Source organism: Ranitomeya imitator, chromosome 7 (genome assembly GCF_032444005.1).
Source record: "Ranitomeya imitator isolate aRanImi1 chromosome 7, aRanImi1.pri, whole genome shotgun sequence".
Taxonomy (NCBI): domain Eukaryota; kingdom Metazoa; phylum Chordata; class Amphibia; order Anura; family Dendrobatidae; genus Ranitomeya; species Ranitomeya imitator.
The window spans coordinates 90,767,571-90,788,575 of NC_091288.1; the positions used below are offsets into that span (position 1 = coordinate 90,767,571).

The 21,005-nt window shown below is 41.3% G+C and overlaps 1 protein-coding gene across 14 annotated transcripts in view; it reads left to right on the forward strand.

Annotated features, from left to right (window-relative positions):
• ABI2 (abl interactor 2) overlaps positions 1-21,005 on the forward strand; it is a 158,663-nt gene that overhangs the window by 63,927 nt on the left and 73,731 nt on the right. For 3 of the 14 annotated variants that reach the window (XM_069733657.1, XM_069733643.1, XM_069733652.1), the window contains exons 3-7: positions 6,544-6,720; positions 8,840-8,857; positions 12,752-12,849; positions 14,590-14,739; positions 19,448-19,578. In XM_069733657.1, the coding sequence (XP_069589758.1) occupies positions 6,544-6,720; positions 8,840-8,857; positions 12,752-12,849; positions 14,590-14,739; positions 19,448-19,578 (574 nt within the window). The remainder of the gene's footprint in view (positions 1-6,543; positions 6,721-8,839; positions 8,858-12,751; positions 12,850-14,589; positions 14,740-19,447; positions 19,579-21,005) is intronic. The other 11 variants (XM_069733644.1, XM_069733653.1, XM_069733646.1 and 8 more) reach the window with 7 other exon arrangements.

Below are 21,005 nucleotides of genomic sequence, written 5' to 3' on the forward strand. Positions count from 1 at the left end.
ATACAAAACATGCAAAAATTATTCCTGACTGCAGTGTTTTTTTTTTTTTTTGCTTATTCCATGCTGGTTTTTGTACTTTTGCTAAAATGTTTATATACTTAAAATTTTCTCCTTGTACAGAGGCTACATGTAAAGCTAAAAGTAACACTTTATTTGGAATCATTGTGACTAATGTAAAATGTAAAGAACGACAGAATTGCTGTTTAGATCTATGTACCGTGTTAGCCAGTAGATAGAAAAATATTTAGATTTGAGAGTCCTCAGTGGTTGATACCTTTTAATGGCTAACTGAAAAGATGGTACCAAATTGCAAGCTTTTGAGAATACTACTGATGCCTCTTCTTCAGGCATAAAATTCTATGATTGATGAAGAGACCTGAGTAGTCTCGAAAGCTTGCAGTTTGCTACCTTTTAATGGCTAACTGGTGATGCTATCAACTACTGAACAGTCAGAAATTTTCGTATTTGTGGTGAAATATGTGTATATATCTATGTGTGTAGTAACATGTCTAGGGTTATATGTGTGTCTAGTGATAATGTAGCATCTGTCCCGAAGGCAAGTCGCACCTAGGTATTAATATGTACTTCCTTGGAACTAGTAGAAATTCTGTCTCCAGATCTCACCAGGGGGTCTGGCTAAGGCCAAAGAACAAAAGGAACAATTGACACCTCTGAGGTCTTGGAGGGGAGATGCCAATTGTGGCTTGAGGGAAGGTATCCCTGGGAACCATTTCACATATGTCTCCAGAGGAAAATAATATATATTCATTAGTAGCGCGGCCGTGGCCCAAACAAACAGGCAGCAGTTATGATATTGGCCTGAGGGGCCGGTCTAGAAACCTGACCTCAGACCAAAGTTATAAATTTAGGCTGCAGACAGGGAATTGGGTTCACATGATGAGGGCAGCCTGAAAAGCTGATGTGCTCCACAACTACATTCACACCCCCCCCCCTCAGGGTGCAGAAAGCAGACTACAAGTTAGATGATTTCTGTAAGTTTTCTCCTGTTTATTTGATACTGTTTTGCATAAGTTGTATGTCTTTTTATTATCATATTTTTATACCTTTTTCTTATTGTAAGCATTGAACCTTTTTCTATTAAAGTATAAACCTTTAATAAGTTGAACCTTGAATGTTCTAAAGAATCCATAGCCTAGAGGTGTGTGAGCCTTATGAGTGATAAACATATTTTTATTAGTTATTTCTGGGACTCATCGCCCGTGTATTCGATGAGTGGTGGCAGCGCGTATGAGCTGGTGTGTGGCCTGGGTCGGTGTGTGATTTATGCTCCCTTTACAGCATAGGACAGAGGTTGAATGCTGGACGGAGAGTGGGGAGATAGATTAACCCTTGCAGGCACAACCCAAAGTCACGTGTGAGAGCAGGCACGTGACGAATAAGTGACACCACGGAGCAGCGATCCGTGACAGTATTTTTTCTACTTTTCTTGTAGAAATCTATTTTGATGTTTTAGAGGAATCCATTGTTGAAATTGTATGCTAATAAGTTGTAAATGCAGTGAGGTTGGATGTTGCACTCACAGCTCTCCAGCATCTCTCCTTTTTCCCCGGCTGTCTCTTGTCTATGACTGAAAGGTCACACATGTTGTAATGATTGCAGCTGGCAGGAAATGGGAAAAGAGGCAGGAGAGTTGCAAGTGCAGTGTTCCACTCCACTACATACAATTTCAACTATTGATTTTTTAAAACTGGAAAACTGATTTCCACAATACAGGTAGTATAAGGGGGGGAACATTTTTGTTGTGGCAAGTGCCAAACTGGCTTAAGGAGACTTAAAGGCCATGCAATGCCCATCTGGGACTTAAATATGTAAATACTCTCTTCTGAAGGAGTCGCTGACAGGGAGAAGGACTTGGGGATCCTAGTTAATGATAAACTTACCTGGAGCAGCCAGTGCCAGGCAGCAGCTGCCAAGGCAAACAGGATCATGGGGTGCATTAAAAGAGGTCTGGATACACATGATGAGAGCATTATACTGCCTCTGTACAAATCCCTAGTTAGACCGCACATGGAGTACTGTGTCCAGTTTTGGGCACCGGTGCTCAGGAAGGATATAATGGAACTAGAGAGAGTACAAAGGAGGGCAACAAAATTAATAAAGGGGATGGGAGAACTACAATACCCAGATAGATTAGCGAAATTAGGATTATTTAGTCTAGAAAAAAGACGACTGAGGGGCGATCTAATAACCATGTATAAGTATATAAGGGGACAATACAAATATCTCGCTGAGGATCTGTTTATACCAAGGAAGGTGACGGGCACAAGGGGGCATTCTTTGCGTCTGGAGGAGAGAAGGTTTTTCCACCAACATAGAAGAGGATTCTTTACTGTTAGGGCAGTGAGAATCTGGAATTGCTTGCCTGAGGAGGTGGTGATGGCGAACTCAGTCGAGGGGTTCAAGAGAGGCCTGGATGTCTTCCTGGAGCAGAACAATATTGTATCATACAATTATTAGGTTCTGTAGAAGGACGTAGATCTGGGGATTTATTATGATGGAATATAGGCTGAACTGGATGGACAAATGTCTTTTTTCGGCCTTACTAACTATGTTACTATGTTACTATGAGTTCAAGTCCTTTTCCAGTCTGAAAAGGCTATTTGCATTCAATAAGTGGAAGGATTTAATCAGCATTAACAAGCCCTCAAAACTACTTCAACAAAATAAAAATCAAAAGAAAATTTTGTCTGGAATGATACAAAAGATAACAAAAAAGCCCTCTAACAAAACAGTTTCATTATGGCCAAAATATCTAATTACAGGGAATCTGTCACCCCCAAAAATCGTATATGAGCCAAGTCCACCGGCATCAGGGGCTTATCTACAGCATTCCGTAATTCTGTAGATAAGCCCCCGATGTAACCTGAAAGGTAAGAAAAACAGGTTATACTATACTCACCCAGGGGCGGTCCCGGTGCGGTCCGGTCCGGCGTCGCGGTCTGGGTCCAATGCCTCCCATCTTTATACGATGACGTCCTCTTCTTGTCTTCCTGCCGCGGCTCCGGTGCAGGCGTACTTTGTCTGCCCTGTTGAGGGAAGAGCAAAGTCCTGCAATGCGCAGGCGCCGGGAAAGGTCAGAGAGGCCCGGCGCCTGCACACTGCAGTACTTTGCTCTGCCCTCAACAGGGCAGACAAAGTACGCCTGCACCGGAGCCGCGGCCGGAAGACAAGAACAGGACGTCATCGTATGAAGATGGAGGCGCCGGATTCGGACCGTGACGCCCAACGGACCCGAAACTAACCGGGACCGCCCCTGGGTGAGTATAATATAACCTGTTTTTCTTATCTTGCAGGTTACATCGGGGGCTTATCTACAGCATTACAGAATGCTGCAGATAAGCCCCTGATGCCGGTGGCCTTAGCTCATATACAGTGGGGCAAAAAAGTATTTAGTCAGTCAGCAATAGTGCAAGTTCCACCACTTAAAAAGATGAGAGGCGTCTGTAATTTACATCATAGGTAGACCTCAACTATGGGAGACAAACTGAGAAAAAAAATCCAGAAAATCACATTGTCTGTTTTTTTATCATTTTTTTTGCATTTTATGTTGGAAAATAAGTATTTGGTCAGAAACAAACAATCAAGATTTCTGGCTCTCACAGACCTGTAACTTCTTCTTTAAGCGTCTCCTCTTTCCTCCACTCATTAACTGTAGTAATGGCACCTGTTTAAACTTGTTATCAGTATAAAAAGACACCTGTGCACACCCTCAAACAGTCTGACTCCAAACTCCACTATGGTGAAGACCAAAGAGCTGTCAAAGGACACCAGAAACAAAATTGTAGCCCTGCACCAGGCTGGGAAGACTGAATCTGCAGTAGCCAACCAGCTTGGAGTGAAGAAATCAACAGTGGGAGCAATAATTAGAAAATGGAAGACATACAAGACCACTGATAATCTCCCTCGATCTGGGGCTCCACGCAAAATCCCACCCCGTGGGGTCAGAATGATCACAAGAACGGTGAGCAAAAATCCCAGAACCATGCGGGGGGACCTAGTGAATGAACTGCAGAGAGCTGGGACCAATGTAACAAGGCCTACCATAAGTAACACACTACGCCACCATGGACTCAGATCCTGCAGTGCCAGACGTGTCCCACTGCTTAAGCCAGTACATGTCCGGGCCCGTCTGAAGTTTGCTAGAGAGCATTTGGATGATCCAGATGAGTTTTGGGAGAATGTCCTATGGTCTGATGAAACCAAACTGGAACTGTTTGGTAGAAACACAACTTGTCGTGTTTGGAGGAAAAAGAATACTGAGTTGCATCCATCAAACACCATACCTACTGTAAAGCATGGTGGTGGAAACATCATGCTTCGGGGCTGTTTCTCTGCAAAGGGGCCAGGACGACTGATCCGGGTACATGAAAGAATGAATGGGGCCATGTATCGTGAAATTTTGAGTGCAAACCTCCTTCCATCAGCAAGGGCATTGAAGATGAAACGTGGCTGGGTCTTTCAACATGACAATGATCCAAAGCACACCGCCAGGGCAACGAAGGAGTGGCTTCGTAAGAAGCATTTCATGGTCCTGGAGTGGCCTAGCCAGTCTCCAGATCTCAACCCTATAGAAAACCTTTGGAGGGAGTTGAAAGTCCGTGTTGCCAAGCGAAAAGCCAAAAACATCACTGCTCTAGAGGAGATCTGCATGGAGGAATGGGCCAACATACCAACAACAGTGTGTGGCAACCTTGTGAAGACTTACAGAAAACGTTTGACCTCTGTCATTCCCAACAAAGGATATATTACAAAGAATTGAGATGAAATTTTGTTTCTGACCAAATACTTATTTTCCACCATAATATGCAAATAAAATGTTAAAAAGCAGACAATGTGATTTTCTGGATTTTTTTTTCTCAGTTTGTCTCCCATAGTTGAGGTCTACCTATGATGTAAATTACAGACGCCTCTCATCTTATTAAGTGGTGGAACTTGCACTATTGCTGACTGACTAAATACTTTTTTGCCCCACTGTACTATTTTTGGGTGTGACTGATTCCCTTTAAGGGGTTAAGTTTAAATTGTATGCATTAGGCCAGTCTCGTACGTCCAGATATTTCCGGTACCGGAAGAAACTGTCCCGGAGCTATCCGTTTTCGTGTGTGCACGCAGGCCATCCGTGTGCTATCTGTGTGTCAGTGTTTATCGCCCATGTGCTGTCCGTGTCTCCGCATCTTGAAACAATTTTTCAATTTTAACCCTATGACTTTAAAAAAAAGCACCCGGACAGCACACAGAGGGCATCCATGTGCGGTACGTGTTTACATGCGCCCATTGACTTTAATGGGTCCATGTGATCCGTGCGCTCCCACGAACACTGACATGTCTCCGTGTTTTGCACACGGACACATGGTGACAGCACGCTGACATCTGCAGAGACACATTTATTTTAATGTGTCTATGTGTGTCAGTGTCTCCGGTACGTGAGGAAACTGTCACCACACGTACTGGAGCCACTGACGTGTGAAACCGGCCTTAAAGGGAATCTGTCAGCAGTCACTTGCTATGTAATCTGAGGACATTATAAGGTCGCAGTTAAGACACTGAATTCAAGGATGTGTCACTTTTTTGGCTGTGTGCTGTCGTTTACTTACAATGAAGTTTTATCACTGTGAAATAATCATTGCTGGACTACAGCAGCCTGTGAGCCCTGGTCTGACGCCGCCCCATCCTGTGATAAGCTGCTCACTGTCAATAGATTACGTCCATACAGTCTGGTGGTGGGCGGGGTTAGGTTTGTCAGCTTGGCTTTATGTTGCGTGTAATAACTCTAATTGCGTCACAACTCCTGCACCCATCAGAGTCTGATCTGTAGGTTTCTGGCACCTTTGCTGATCAGCTGTTCTCGGTGTCCAGTCTCTGCGTGACCCAGAAGTGACTTTTACATTGTAAGTCTATGGAGCATCAGAATGAGGCCCTGTAGGCTTTCATAGTAAAAGAGACTTCCGTCCCACGCGGAGAGTGTAGAATGAACCAGCAGGTCTCCTATTCGTTTACGGTAGTGAGAAGAGCAGAAGAACGGCGCTGGACACCGGAGAGAGCAGCGTTAGGTGAGTATAACCACAGCTTCAGTTGTTCAGTGCCACACAAAAATAAAAACAAAGCATACATGCCTGCTGCAGTGGCTCCGTTCCAGTGCGTGATATAACATTAGCTTCAGCCGTGATGTGACGCCACAATCGATGGGTGCTGTACAGCATGCAGCCTCTTATTATTTTGATGTCTACTCTAGGGGAACATTGATGCACTGCAGCTGATCAGTGGCGGGGATTTCCAATAGTGCACAGTCCCTCTAATATTAAACAAAGCAGAACTGACCTTCATTATTTTAATTACACCCACCATGATCAGCAGCACAGACCTCGCTGGCACCACATTGCTGCGAGAGATGAGTATACATTTTTTTTTTTTTAATTTTCTGAGGGACATTGAAAATTTCCCAAATAATATTTGCTTGTCTTCTGATTGTAAGAGTTTTTTTTTTTTTTTAACGGAGTTGGAATTAATTGCTCTTCTTCTTAGACAGTGGATATCCACAAGGAAAAAGTTGCGAGAAGAGAGATTGGAATCCTGACAACGAACAAAAACACTTCTAGAACACACAAAATTATTGCTCCAGCAAACTTGGAGAGGCCCGTTCGTTACATCCGAAAGCCTATTGACTACACAATTCTGGATGACACTGGACATGGAGTGAAGGTATTTGTAGAAATTTGCTTAATATCGAATTAGATTTTGTTTTATTTTTTATTTGTAAATATTCTGTTTAAAAGTGCTTCTCTTAGTTTAGATGTCGCTCGATGTGAGTCAGGGTTTTCTGACCTTGAGATTAAATCCTAAATTTGTGGCCTAAAGTGGAACGTTTGTCCTTGTGGAGAGGACCAAGCCTTATAGGCCATGGAATGCTCTTCTGGGAAATTAAATATGCAAATATCCTCCTTAAAGAGAAGGCAAATCATTAAGGTTTTTTTTTCTATTTAGTGCCAAATAGGGTATTGATTTTTTTTTTTATGTATTTTTTACTACTTTAAACTAAATAGCAGACTGGTATGATATACCCTAAAATAAAAATGTTATTCCCCCCCTCCCCCACCATTGAACATCATTTTCCTCATATGGCATGCCATAGCTAAAGTTATGGCATTAGCTGCAGAGTTTTGTGTGATCAGTGGGTTTTATTTTTAATTATTACATTATTATTATTTTATTTGTTTTATTCTTTGTATGACGTTTTACATGGTGTTTCGAACAGTTTTTGAGCATGTTAAAGACACTTGGTTAGCAAACACGCGCATGCTTGGATAACACCTTATCCGAGTACATTCGGTCATCACTAGTGCACATAAAAGCGCTATGTTTAAAGCTTTCAGGAAGGCTTAAAGGCATACACACTACGAGATAATCATTAACGCCTGTTGTTAAAAAGCTCCTTTCCTGATTATCTTGCTGTGCAAACAGACTGCCTATCCCCGATGGACAAGCAAAACACTCTTTCATCGGCTGCAATGATTTTTTTATGTAGCCTAAAAGATCAAAGTTTTCGGTGGCGCATCGTCCTGTGCAAAAATAACTCGCACTGCCAAGAACAATATCAGCTCTTATGCACTGACCGATCTAGTATCGATTGCTCGCTGCGCATCGTTTACTTTGGTCCTCAGACCATTAATCAACTGCTGATCGGTAAAAGTTTACGGACAATCATTCATAACATGCCAGCAGTCGAAACATGGAAATGGACTCTTACACAGTAAAATTTGCCTTCCCCTTCGACCAGCAGGCTCCACTTATGGCTGCGTTTTTTATTCTACAGCCTCTAAAAACAATAAAACCCTAAAATGACTGCCGTAAAAGAGTACATCAGAGGTCATTAACCCCTTCATGACATGACCATTTTCAGTTTTTTCCTCCCTTTCTTCCAAGAGCCATAACTTTTTTATTTTTCCGTCAATATAGCCATATGAGTTCTTGTTTTTTTTGCGGGACGAGTTGTACTTTTGAGTAGCATCATTCATTGTACCAGATGTACTGGAAAAACCGGTAAAAAATTCAAAGTGTGTCTTACAATGTCACAATTGTTTATTTATCGTGTTCACTATAAGTTAAAATTGACCTGGCAAAATGATTCCCCAGGTGACTACGAAAACGCAGATACCAAACACGTTTACTTACTTATTTTTTTAAATTTACGTGGTGAAGAAAAAATAGCTTTTGTCGCGATTTTCTGAGAACCATAGCGTCTCCGCAAGAGAAATAGACCTGCTGCGGTCTGGAGAGACACGCCGCATGTCCGTCTCCGCAGCTGAGCCGCGGGCATCTCTGGAGGCATTGTGGGCATAAGATTTCTTGAAATCTCATCCACTATGCTGTAACATCTGGACGCTGCACAAGTACACAGCATCCAACCCCGCAGTGTTTACTGATCGTGGGCACATACCCTAAGGACCAACACTGCAGATATTGCCTCTTTGTGTAGACTTGATGTATTTGTCAATAAAAGTGTGCATCGGTGTGAAATATTATACTTATACTTCAGTAACCATAGAAACCTCTAACTTCATGGTCTAAAAACACTGAAGGAGCAAACTTTATGGAAACCAAAATTAGTTTCAATACCTGGAGTATCACCTGCAGTTTCACAATGTATACTTGAAACGGAGATTGAAAAAAAGTTGTATTTTTGTGCTACGTACATTTGAATGCATTTATTAATAATTCGTAAATCTTGTACTTTCTACTTTTTTATCCTATTGTGATGACATTAAACCTCCTTTGCCTTTTTTTTCTTTGCTTTTCCTCTTTGCTTCCTTTGTACATTAAGTGGTTGCTCAGATTTAAGGTAAGAATGAATAAAGGTGAATTTGTGTACCCCATGATCATCTAGTAGAGTATGAATGACAGGATATGGATAGCCTCTACATTTCCTTCATACCTTCTCCATTGGTATTTTTTCTCTACATAATAGCTTTTTTTACAGTGAAAAAAATTAGAATAACTGATTCCACAGCAGGCTGAATTTACTGCCTGCCTGGGACTTGTAAGCCTCCGTCTATGTTCCCATTTACATTAAAGCCTAAGCTGACAAATACGTTTCCTTGCCAGAACCATCGCTCACCAGGATGGAAATTTAGCAGTGCAGGTTCCACTCAATGCCGCAGACAAAAAATGACCCAGCAGAAAAGCTCCTGCCTTCTGTAGATCAAAATGTCAATGTTCATATTAAATTAATAAAACAGTGTTACTGCCGTGTTTCTCCTTTAAAGCAAGGCTGTATGCGCGTGTCTGGTGTGTCATTCTAGTATTAATATTGAGCGGTCCATTATCAGGATATCTCCCTCAGTCATTCATGAGTATGTCGAAAAGGAAGCATTAGATGTTGTGTTGACATCATCCAGGATGATCATATTCTCATAATGTTCATTTCCTGTAAAAGTGTTAACATTGGAAAGAGGTATTTAGAGGTTTCCTTCCTGACCACTTAATGTGCGCTGATTTGTAATATGTTCAGTGTGACATAATATGGACCTTATTATTTAATCTTCCTCATGACCACAATAACTGATTACTTTTTTTAATGCTTTTAAACATTTCAGCAGTGCTTAACCCCTTCACCCCAGTTGAGTTTCCATTTTTTTTTTTTTTTTTTTATTTACCCATTCATCCCAGAGCCATTACTTACTATTTTTCTGTCTATGTTCCAGCCATTTGAGGGCTTTTTTCTTGCGGGACGAGTTGTACTTTTGAATGACATTATTAATTTTATAATGGGGAAAAAAATTGAAAGTGCGTTGAAATTGCCAAAAAATGCAATTTCGCCAATTTTTAGTTTTTGTTTATTTACCATGTTCACTGTACGGTAAAACTAACCTGGCAATATGATTCTCTAGGTCAGTACAATTATGCAAATACAAAGCCATGAATAGTTTATTTATTAATTAATTATTATTATTATTATTATTATTATTGTTTGGAAAAAATAAATTTAAAACAAAAGAAAACAATTTTGCTTGCATCGCCATTTTCCGAGACCAATAACGCTTTGAATTTTTGGGTTATGCAGCTGTGTGATGGCTTATGTTTTCCTCCTTGATCTGACTTTTTTAGTGACATCATTTTGGCGTTGATACAATGTTTTGCGCCTATTATTGAAATGTAGCGGCGGCCAAAAAAACTTAATTCTGGCGTTTTGATGTTTTTTTTTCTCATCACGCCTTTTAACCAATTGGGTTAATTAACTTTGTTTTGATAGATCAAACTTTTACAAATGCAGCGATACCAAATGTGTAATTTTTAATTTGCTTTATTTTTAATGGGGCAAAAAGGGGGTGATTTGAACCTTTGTGGGGGGTTTTTTTCATATAATTTTTTTTTTTTTTTAACTTTTTTACTGAGTCTTATAGTCCCTTTGGGAGACTTGAAGCTGCGATTGTCTGATCACTTGTGCTATACATGGAGTAAATCACGATCTCCTATGAACTCCTGACACAGGCTGGCTTTCACAGGAGTATCACAAGCACAGCAGACCTCCAGCTGTCATGACAACCCATTGGCACTCCGCGGTCACGTCACAGGCACACCGACGTGGAGTGAAGCACCCACTGCCAGCACATGTTAAATGCCACTGTCAGGTTCAGATCAACGTTTATCAGGTTAACAGCGGCGGGCGGAGCTCAGTCATCATCTGGTGGGAAAGATGCAGACTCTGCGTGGAAGCTCACATCAAAGTCAAGGACATGAAACATGACTTAAATGTATGTCTTATGTCATGAAGAGGTTAAAAAGGAGTTGTCCCTTGCTCAAAAAATGGAGTTAAATTCCTTGTAAAAACCTGAAGTTCCCCTGATTTCTGCTGCTTTTTTCCGTTTTTAGATGTGTCTATGCATTGCAGATATTCTCACATTTTCTTCTTCTGAAACTCAGTATGTGAAATCTCTGTTTTCAGTCCAACTGGACATTTCTTCGCAATTATCTTGGGGGTGTGCACTTTCACACCTCCTTCCTACATGCTGCCAACCAAGTTGTGATTGGCAGTGTCTGGGAGGGACTGAAAGCAAACGCCCCAGAGAATTATTTAAATAATCTATTTAAGTATTCTACTTTAGCCTAATGTACTATATCATCCCAGGTGGTGTTTCTGTGGAGATCTGCAGATATCAAATGTTTATGGTTTTCTATTGGGACATTTATGTGTAAAATATATTCACATACTGATTTATGTCTAGAAATGTATTGAAACGCTTCAATGCTTGCTTTATTTATCACTATGTATCAGGCAATGCTTTTAATGTTAGACGTGACGTCTGACGGTTGACCCTGTTGAATTTTCCTGACCAACTGAGCCAAGCAAGGCCAACTTTGCACTATTATTATTATTTATTGATTCCATGGTGCTGTACATGAGAATGGGTTACATACAAATTACAGATATCACTTACAGTAAGCAAACTAACAATGACAGTCTGGTACAGAGGGGCGAGGACCCTGCCCTTGCAGGCTTACATTCTACAGGATTATGGGGAAGGAGACAGTAGGTTGAGGGTTGCAGCAGCTCCGGTGTTGGTGAGGCGGTAGCTCCGGTAGTGATGAGGCGGCAGCGGGGTCAGTGCAGGCTGTAGGCTTTCCTGAAGAGATGGGTTTCCAGGTTCCGTCTGAGGGATCTGAATGTGGTTGATAGTAGAACGTGTTGGGGCAAAGAATTCCAGAGGATGGGGGATAGTAAAGATGGGTGAAGTGTACTTTATATGTGAAGTGTACGTTATATTGCAGTTAATACTCCCTTTCAGGAATGTGACTACTAAAATATTTCTGTACTATTACAGTATGAGTTTAGTGACTAATCAGTGAATGCGAATACTGAGCAAATGCAAATTTTGACTTTTGATATTTATGGACCCATTTTTTCCCCCCTCCATTTATGAAATGGTTATTCAGTCTTTAGTAATGGATGGCCTTTCCCTAGGAGAGTTTATCAATATTAGATCAGCGTGGTTCCATCGCTGTTTGCAGAGGACGCAGCGCTTGTGCTTCAGCCTCTTCAGTATTTACAGCAGCTTGCAGACTAGTTTATACTGTACTTTGCGCTTGATTGTCTTGTATTTTTAGAGCAGCGATTGAAGGCAAGCTTGGACTGGCCCACACGAGAAGAGAAGAATCCTCTGGTAGACCCCTGTGAAGGAGTGCTAATCAGTAGTGCAGAAAAAAAATCATCTTCTCATTCATTAAGCAACATAGCCATATTAATATTACATAGAAGCAAAAGTACATTTGTTTACTAGGGTCAGGTTATTTTTGCACGTAGGTGAACAGTGAACCCCAAGAATTATTGTTGCTGGTTGACCTTTGCCAATCCAGTCTGACACTGATTGAAGATATTGTGCCACTGCAATGGAACAAAACTGTAGTATCTTGCACCGGTGCTAAAAATGAATACAAAAGTATGGTGTAAAAAAGTATGAAGGAGCTGTAAACGTTAACAGAGTTGTCCACTACTAGGAAAACCCCTTAGTAGATCTGAGTGACCTCTTTACTATTTCTTAAGAGGTTCTTTTTTTTGCAATCTTAGTGTATTTTTATTTTTAAATTTTAATCTAAAGTTTTAGAGGCTATCCTATCCTGTTACTTGCCTTTCATGAGTAATGCCTTCACGCCATTTTTATCTGACATCTTTTTACATAAACCTGAAATAAGCTGTAATGTTACTTTCCTTTGCCCCATTACTTTTTGCTCTGTACAGGTCAGCACACAGAACATGAAGATGGGAGGATTGCCACGGACTACACCACCAACTCAGAAACCACCTAGCCCACCAATGACTGGCAAAGGAACCCTTGGGTAATTATTTTGTTATGGTACAATGAGGGATGCACTAAGCCCAGAACTATACCTTTCCCAGCATGTTTTTAGGTAATTATTTTACCTGTCATTTTACCAAAATAATTGTCAAGTCTTGTTTATTATCATACATCTAAAACAATCATTTTTAGTTGTTTATTTTTTTAACTTCCATTGTGATTTGTATGTAATTTTATTGCTAATAGTACAGTGTAATGCATGGCAACTATTCCCTGTCACAAGTACAAAAGGAAGCACCTGCTTGACCGTAACATAGGTGGCATAGAACACAATAAACACAATAGTCTAAAAGTATATGGAATATTTTTCTTCCTGTATGAATCGGGCTGACTTAATCAGGTATACCATATATTTTATGTATGGTTTCTGTTCTGTAGACATACCCATTATTGCAGCTAGTCTCTGTGCAAAAAAGCCACAGGAGTAAAAGGCTGTATTTTCAGAGGTCTCCTATTTGGACTGCAAAGATACAGGTTTGGGTTACCGTGGTGTAGAGCAGGGGTTAGCAATTAATTTTCCTAAGTGGCCCCATGAGATACTTTGACTATTGCAGATGGCCGACCCATCTGGTCAAACTTAATTTTTCTTATATTATTGATTTATAATAATTTTTATCACTAAATATTGAGAAGACTTAGTCTGCTGATTAGTTATTTCTGATAACGCTGGTTATGATTGGGCTTATTGTAACAAGTAGTCTTACCTGTAGCAGCTACTCAAAAATATATGGTTTACTGCTTTTCATAAAGTTTATATTCAGCAGTAAATCATACTGTTCAGCATTTGTACCTTGATAAACAGCTGCCAATATGATTCCCCCCAGTCCACACACCCAGTATGATGTACCCACACAGCACCTCCAAACAGTATGGTGTTCCCTCAAACACTATGATGTCCGCACAAAACCTCACTACACAGTATTATGTGCCCGCACATCCACCCACCCAATGATGTCCCCACATAACCTGTTGCACAGTTTTATGTCCCCAACCCCCTCCACAGAATATATATTATATATGGAAACCCACGCAAACACGGAGAGAACATACAAACTCTTTGTAGATGTTGTCCTTGGTGGGATTTGAACCCAGGACTGGGGCTGCTGTGCTAACCACTGCGCCACCGTGCTACCCAGAATATGTAAAAGGTTAATTACCCATAGCCGTATCTCTGATTAAGTCCAAGTCCAGGGGGCGACCACTCACCCCGACGCGCGTTTCGCGAGCGTGACTGTCGCTTCCTCAAGGGGGAAGTACAGTCACATTTGATTGTGTTTTGTTTTATCTTAGACACTACAATCTAATTGGTTGATTGTGTTTATACAGTTTTTTTGTGGATCAGTTCATCAGATCAATGTCACCATCATCCACCACTACTCTTTCTGTGGCAGGTCCTTTCTTTAAAGTGCTTTCCCCACCCTCACTTTTAATGTGGAAGTTCAAACATGTGTTGCCTGCCGTCTCAACCAGTGCTCTGCAAGTTGTGTAGCAGTGAAGGGGTTAAAACCATTGATACCTCCTGATTAGGCCTATATACTTGATCTTGGGTTTTGTTTTGTTTTTTCTACTTCAAAACTTGTATAGAAATGGGAGCAGATTAAAACCCTCCATGTGAAGATGACTGGGCTGCCTGGTAAAGAAGACTTTATCCTAATGTCCCGACTCTTTGGGATGACGTTTGCAGGTTTATTTTTTTTATTTATTTTTGTTTTTCTTGAAGGCGACACTCACCCTATCGTACATTGGAGCCTGTGCGGCCCCCTGTCGTACCAAATGACTATGTACCCAGCCCCACACGTAACATGGCTCCCTCACAGCAACAGAGCCCTGTTAGAACCGCTCCAGTCAACCAGAGGAACCGCACATACAGGTATATGTAAGCCATATAAGACAGCGGCATATTCATGAAAGCGACTCACTAACTTGTTCAGGTTACTGGAGTAAGATGTTTTTAGTTAAAATAGTAGGAAAATGTACATAAATGAAAAAAAGCTAACAGAATAAGACTTGGGCTGAGCGTTCTCTTTATTTTCTTTACATTTTCACCAGCAGTTAATGTTTCATATGTTCTTCAGTGACTGCCCAATTGCAGAAAGGTAAATATAAGGTTTCCAAAAAGAGTCCTTCCATTTTTAATTCTGCCCCTTTATTATAGTGGTACACTTTCTTTTATTTTTTTTTAATTTTATCTTAACAAAAAAAAAGTGAAATACAGACCTTTTCATGAACTCCTTCACTACTACAGAGCATCGGGAAGTTTTCTGGCCACTGTCCATGCTTCAAGAAATGTTTTGTGACTAATGTTTTATCATGTGTTTTCTACGTGTTTGTATGTTGACCCTTTACTTACCTAGTGCCATGCAGGTCTGTTCTTTTTTGGGTCATGTTGTGTGTCTCGTTCCAAAAGCATGTGACTCCAGCCCTTTCCTAATGTCAATTTGCTTATTTTTTTTTGTACAAACCTGTAGTTGCTGCTAGTTTTTAACAAGAGCAAATAAATGTAAAGGTAAACGACGCGATGTGAACACGGTTAAGGCCTCTTTCACACTTCCGTCTTTCAGCTCCTGTCACAATCCGTTGATTTTTGATCCTGCAAAGAAATTTCCTGCATTTTCTCATAGACTTGTATTAGCGACGGATTGTGACGGATGGCCATCCGTTTCATCCGTCTATGACTGGATCCTGCGTAAAAAACGGTTCGTCGGGCAGAGAAAACGTTCAGAGGAACGTTATTTCTGCACGTCGGAAAATCGGTCAGCGACGCATCCTGCGCTGCCCGTCACTGGCTACAATGGAAGCCTATGGGCGCAGGATGCGTCGCTGCCTGTGAAAAGCAGGAATCCAGCAACGGGTCCAGCCTTTTCAAACTGAGCATGCGTGGAAGAATTTCCCATCAGGGAAATTCTCTATCGCTCGCTCTCTTTCTCTTTTTACTATTGATGCTGCCTATGCAGCATCAATAGTAACAAGATATAATGTTAAAAATAATTTAAAAAAATAAAAAGATCACAATATTCTCACCTACCGGCGTTTCCCGTGCAGCGTCACCGATGCTCCCGGCAGCTAGTGTTACTTCCTAGCAATACATTGCAAAATCTTGCAAAGAAGACTTCTCGCGAGATTTCGCAATGTATTACTAGGAACGCTAGCCGCCGGGAGCATCGCTGCGCGGGAATGTCAGTAGGTGAGAACACTGCGATTTTTTTTTTTTTTTGTTTTTTTTTTTGTTATTGTTTTTTTAAACCTGGTTTGTGTTGTGTATGCATTTTCGCAGCTGAAAACCACTGCGAAGACGCATACACAACAGGTGCACATAGCCTCAACGGGTTCGTCAGAAAGACGGGCCCAGTGCACACGTTTTCCACAATCTGCACAGGATCCGTCATTTCAACGTCTTGACGGATCCTGTGCAGATTTGGAAGACGGAAGTGTGAAAGAAGCCTTAGACTCCTCCGCTATCATGTGTTGTCCAATGGACAATATCCCTTCTGTTACCAGGGGTCTGCTGTCCCATTTGAGAGTAGCATAAGGTAGGAGCAGAAACACTGATTCCAGCTCCATTTCATTTACTGGGCATTTTATATAGTTTGGATAAAACATTGTTTGCCTCTGTACAGCATTCATTGATGAGATACTGCTATGAATCCCTCATTATTTGTGAGCTTCAGCTAGCCCTGGCTCATCGTTGGTTGTCACCTTTCTGCCTATTCACAGTGTTAACAGAAAGCTGCCAGTCAGTGGCCCAGTTGAGAATAGAGAGCCCCCTAATAGTGGCGTAACTAGAGTCCGATGGGCCCTGGGTGCACAATTTGTGGTTGAACCCCCAGGTGCATGTTAGACAGATTTATGGGCCCTCTTAGTATTCTAGATTCTATAGACATATGTTTTCACCCCCCATCCTAGTGTAATGTCCACCATCCTGGTATCTTGGCCCCATCCTGGCATAATGTCCTCCCTTCTGGGCCCCGTCCTGATATAATGTCCCCTATCCTGTAATAATTTCCTCCATAAGGGGTCTCCTGTAATAATGTCCGCCATCCCGGGCTCCTTCCAGTGATGATGTCCCCCCATCCTGGGCGATTCTTCTTACCTTTCGCCAATCCCACGACGTGCGGTATCCTCTTCTTTAGCTGGTGCAAAGGGCTGACTTCACCGTGTCAGCTACAGGCAGCGCATGATGTCATTGCCATGCGTTGCCTGTGACCGGCACACCGTCAGCTGCTGGCTTCTGATTGGCTGACAATATATATTGCAGTGCAGGGAGTCAGTGTATATCTACGCCACAATATACATTCAGGTGAAATAGGTGCTTGTGTTGGCGGGCTCCCCTCCCACCCAGGCGCGGACTCACCCTCTGGGACCATAGTCATTACACCCCTGCTCTTCAGAGGAATAGCAAAGCTTCAGCAGATACAAATCTGATTTTATCAAAACTACAGAAAGAAGCCCAGTAAGTGACCCAGTGCTGCAATTGGCCTTTTTGCCTGTTTTATGCTGCCATGATATTGGGAAGAATAAACCTGGTGTCATTTTAAGGGAGATGTAAACCAACCACTGATACCTGCCTGCAGAATCCACTATTTGAAGGGAAGTCCACATACTTTTGGCCATTAAGAGAAATGATTTTGAATACTAAATAGTGATGAGCGAACGTGCTCTGATAATGTGTGCGGGGATTGCCGAGCAGCCCATTGATTTCTACACAGCAGTTAGCTGCTCACCTGACACCTCTTTTATCACTGCTGTAGAATCGCAAATCCCTGGCACCCTGCAGCTGGAGATTCCAGAGCATTTCTCCAAATCAGGGCTCTCACTTTCCCGAGCTTCTTCAAAGTTCCTGTTATCTTTATATATATACTGTTAAGACCGAAAGTGTTGACACCCTTGAAATTGTTTCAGAAAATGGAAGTATTTCTCCCGGAAAATTATTGCAATTACACATGTTTTGTTACACATAAGTTTTAGTTTGTGTGTATTGGAACAACACAACTGAGAAAAAAAGGCTAATTGGACATAATTTCAAACACAACCCCAAAAATTAGATTGTCAAAATTGTTGGCACCGTTCCAAAAGTTTGAGTAAACTACTTTGTTTTAAACATGTGATGCTCATTCAAATTCACCCGTGGCAAGTAACAGGTGTGGGCAATATGAAAAATCATTCCTGAAACCAGATAAAAGGAGAAGTTGACTCTTGAATCTTTGTCTCTGTGTGCCACCCTAAGCATGGAGAAAAGGAAGAGAACTGTCTGAGGACTTGAGAATCAAAATTGTTGAGCAATATCAACAATCTCAAGGTTACAAGTCCATCTCCAGAGATTTTGACGTTACTTTGTTCACAATGCGCAACATAATAAACAAGTTTTACAAGTCCCAAAGAAATTCAATATATAGACATAAAATGGCTAGAGTGCAATTTGCCAAAATTTACATTAGTTAAGCCAAAATCCTGTTGGGAAAGCATATTTTGGACATGATACCAAGATGGAGATTTTTGGTAAAGCACATCATTCTACTGTTTAACAAAATTGGAATAAGGCCTACAAAGAAAGTAATACAGTACCTACAATAAAATATGGTCGAAGTTCACTGATGTTTTGGGGTAATTTTGCTGCCTCTGGGACTTGGTGGTTTTGACTCTGTACAAGGCATCATGAAATCTGAAGATTACCAAAGGATTTTGGGTTGCAATGTAGTGCCCAGTGTCATAAAGCTCGTTTTGCGTCCTAGGTCATGGGTCTTCCAGCAGGACAATAGACACAAAGGAAATAATGTGTAATTGCAATATTTTTCTCGGAGAAATATTTCATTTTCTGGAACAATTTCAAGGGTGCCAACACTTTCGGCCATGACTGTATATAAATCTAGTGATTACAGTGGTGACTCGGAACAAACACTGAGAGATTGTTAATATGTAGTAGCAGAATAAAGCTAATCTTGAGAACTGTACCCAATGAGGAACATTCGTCCCCCCAACAACCAAGAACTACAGATACTTCAAAGCTGTGAGTTGCTTAAGGGAAAACTTAATAGCTCTTGATCTTTACAGAATAAATAGGATTATTTGGGTTGTCTTCTCCAGACATCCACTTTTTCACAGTGAACTGGCTATCAGCTATAGTTAATTTATATTTCAGCTGTTGAAATGAGTGAATGACCATATTAATGGTAGCGGGACCAATTCACCTAGAACGTGTCCCATCTTTAGTGACTCCCCACTGTAACTCAGAGGTAGGAAATGGGGAATCTCCCCTCCCTGATATCCAAATTCCCCAATAAATCAATAACCACTTCTCACCGGTTTTCTTTTATTAACATAACAGTCCCAAAATTGCCACGTTTTTGGGGAGTCCGGAAAGATTGGCTGAATGGTGGAAAAAAACAAACAAAGGAAACATGGTAAAAAAAAGTGACTGTATTGGATTTGTAGTTCCAGCCTCCGTGCAGGTATTTTTGTCCCTGTCGTGCACTGTTCCTGGACCGATTACCGGCTATCTCCTCAGACATATAATACATGGTCTATAATGCTGATTTCTCAGTAAGGCAGGCATGTATTAATTGTGCTCTCACTTCTTGTAGCAGCAGTGGCAGTAGTGGCGGCAGCCACCCTAGCAGCCGGAGCAGTAGTCGAGAGAACAGTGGAAGTGGTAGTGTGGGTGTCCCAATTGCTGTGCCCACTCCTTCTCCTCCAAGTGTCTTTCCAAGTACCGGTAAGTCATGTGAATGATTCTGCATCATGGGCTAATTTAAGAGATATTTTCATTGAGTGGAAATCATCTTTTTGTCGTCAATCTGTATGCTAGACACAACCTGGTATCTACATCTGCACAACCTGTTTTCAGCATATGCTGTATAAAAGGTCCATTAATATCCATTGATTTTTAGCAATTTTTTTAGCCAACGCGGGTAAGTTGGGAAGTTTAGACCATATTCTGCTATAGGAATGTACAGAAAAATGCTACTGGATGCAACATGGTGCTGCACTTGTTAGGTGTAAAGGGAATCTGTCACCAGGTTTTTGCCACATAGTCTAAGAACAGCATAATGTAGGGACAGATGCCCTGATCCCAGCGATGTGTTACTTACAGGTCTGGCTGCTTTAGTTTTGATAAAATCACTGATTAATCAGGAGAAGATTATCATTAGAGGACTAGTAAACCTGCTCCCATGTAGTCCTCCATGTTTATAAACTCTGTATCAGGCTTCTTTTATTAAACATACCGGGTTTTTTGCGGCCCGTTATTGAGGGTCTTTTTTGCAGGCCGTATTGCTGCAATTTTCAAGGTCTGCCACAATAACGGACCGCACAAAACTTGCAGATCGCCGTTTTCCAAGTTTCCAATACTATAGCAAAAGTAATGGGGGGGAGGAGGGGAAATCGGCGCGCTGCAAAACCGGAAGTGACGGCGTACCGCAAAAACAACCTTCCGTTGTTTTCGTGGCCCCATTGATTTTCAATGGGGGCCGAGTCCGTAAGGCATGAAATATATCGAGCAAGCTCGATATTTTTTCACGGCCATAAATACGGCGTACAGTGCTCCTACAAATTTTTGCAACCCATAGAAATGCATTGAGGCCGCAAAAATGGACCGAAAAAACACGGTAAGTGTAAAACCAGCCTAACCCACTACTGATTGGCAGCTTTCTGTCTATGCACAGCGTACACAGATAGCTGGCAATCAGTGGTGTGGGAGAGGTTATACAGAGCTCAGTATTCAGAGAAAGGGTAGCAGAGAAACCGTGATTTTATCAGAATGCAGGAAGCAGCCCTATAAGCGATGCATCACTGGAATCTGGCTCAGTCCCTACATTATGCTGCTTTCAGATCTGGTGACAGATTCTTTTTAACGAGACCTTTTTAAACTGGGTTTGTGTTCTAGCATATAATAATAAAAAAAATTGTATTTTCACATTTTAGTGAAATTGTGCTTAGCAGTTCTACAGGTCCTTCTCAAAAAATTAGCATAATAGTGTTAAATTTCATTATTTACCATAATGTAATGATTACAATTAAACTTTCAGATATTATAGATTCATTATCCACCAACTGAAATTTGTCAGGTCTTTTATTGTTTTAATACTGATGATTTTGGCATACAACTCCTGATAACCCAAAAAACCTGTCTCAATAAATTAG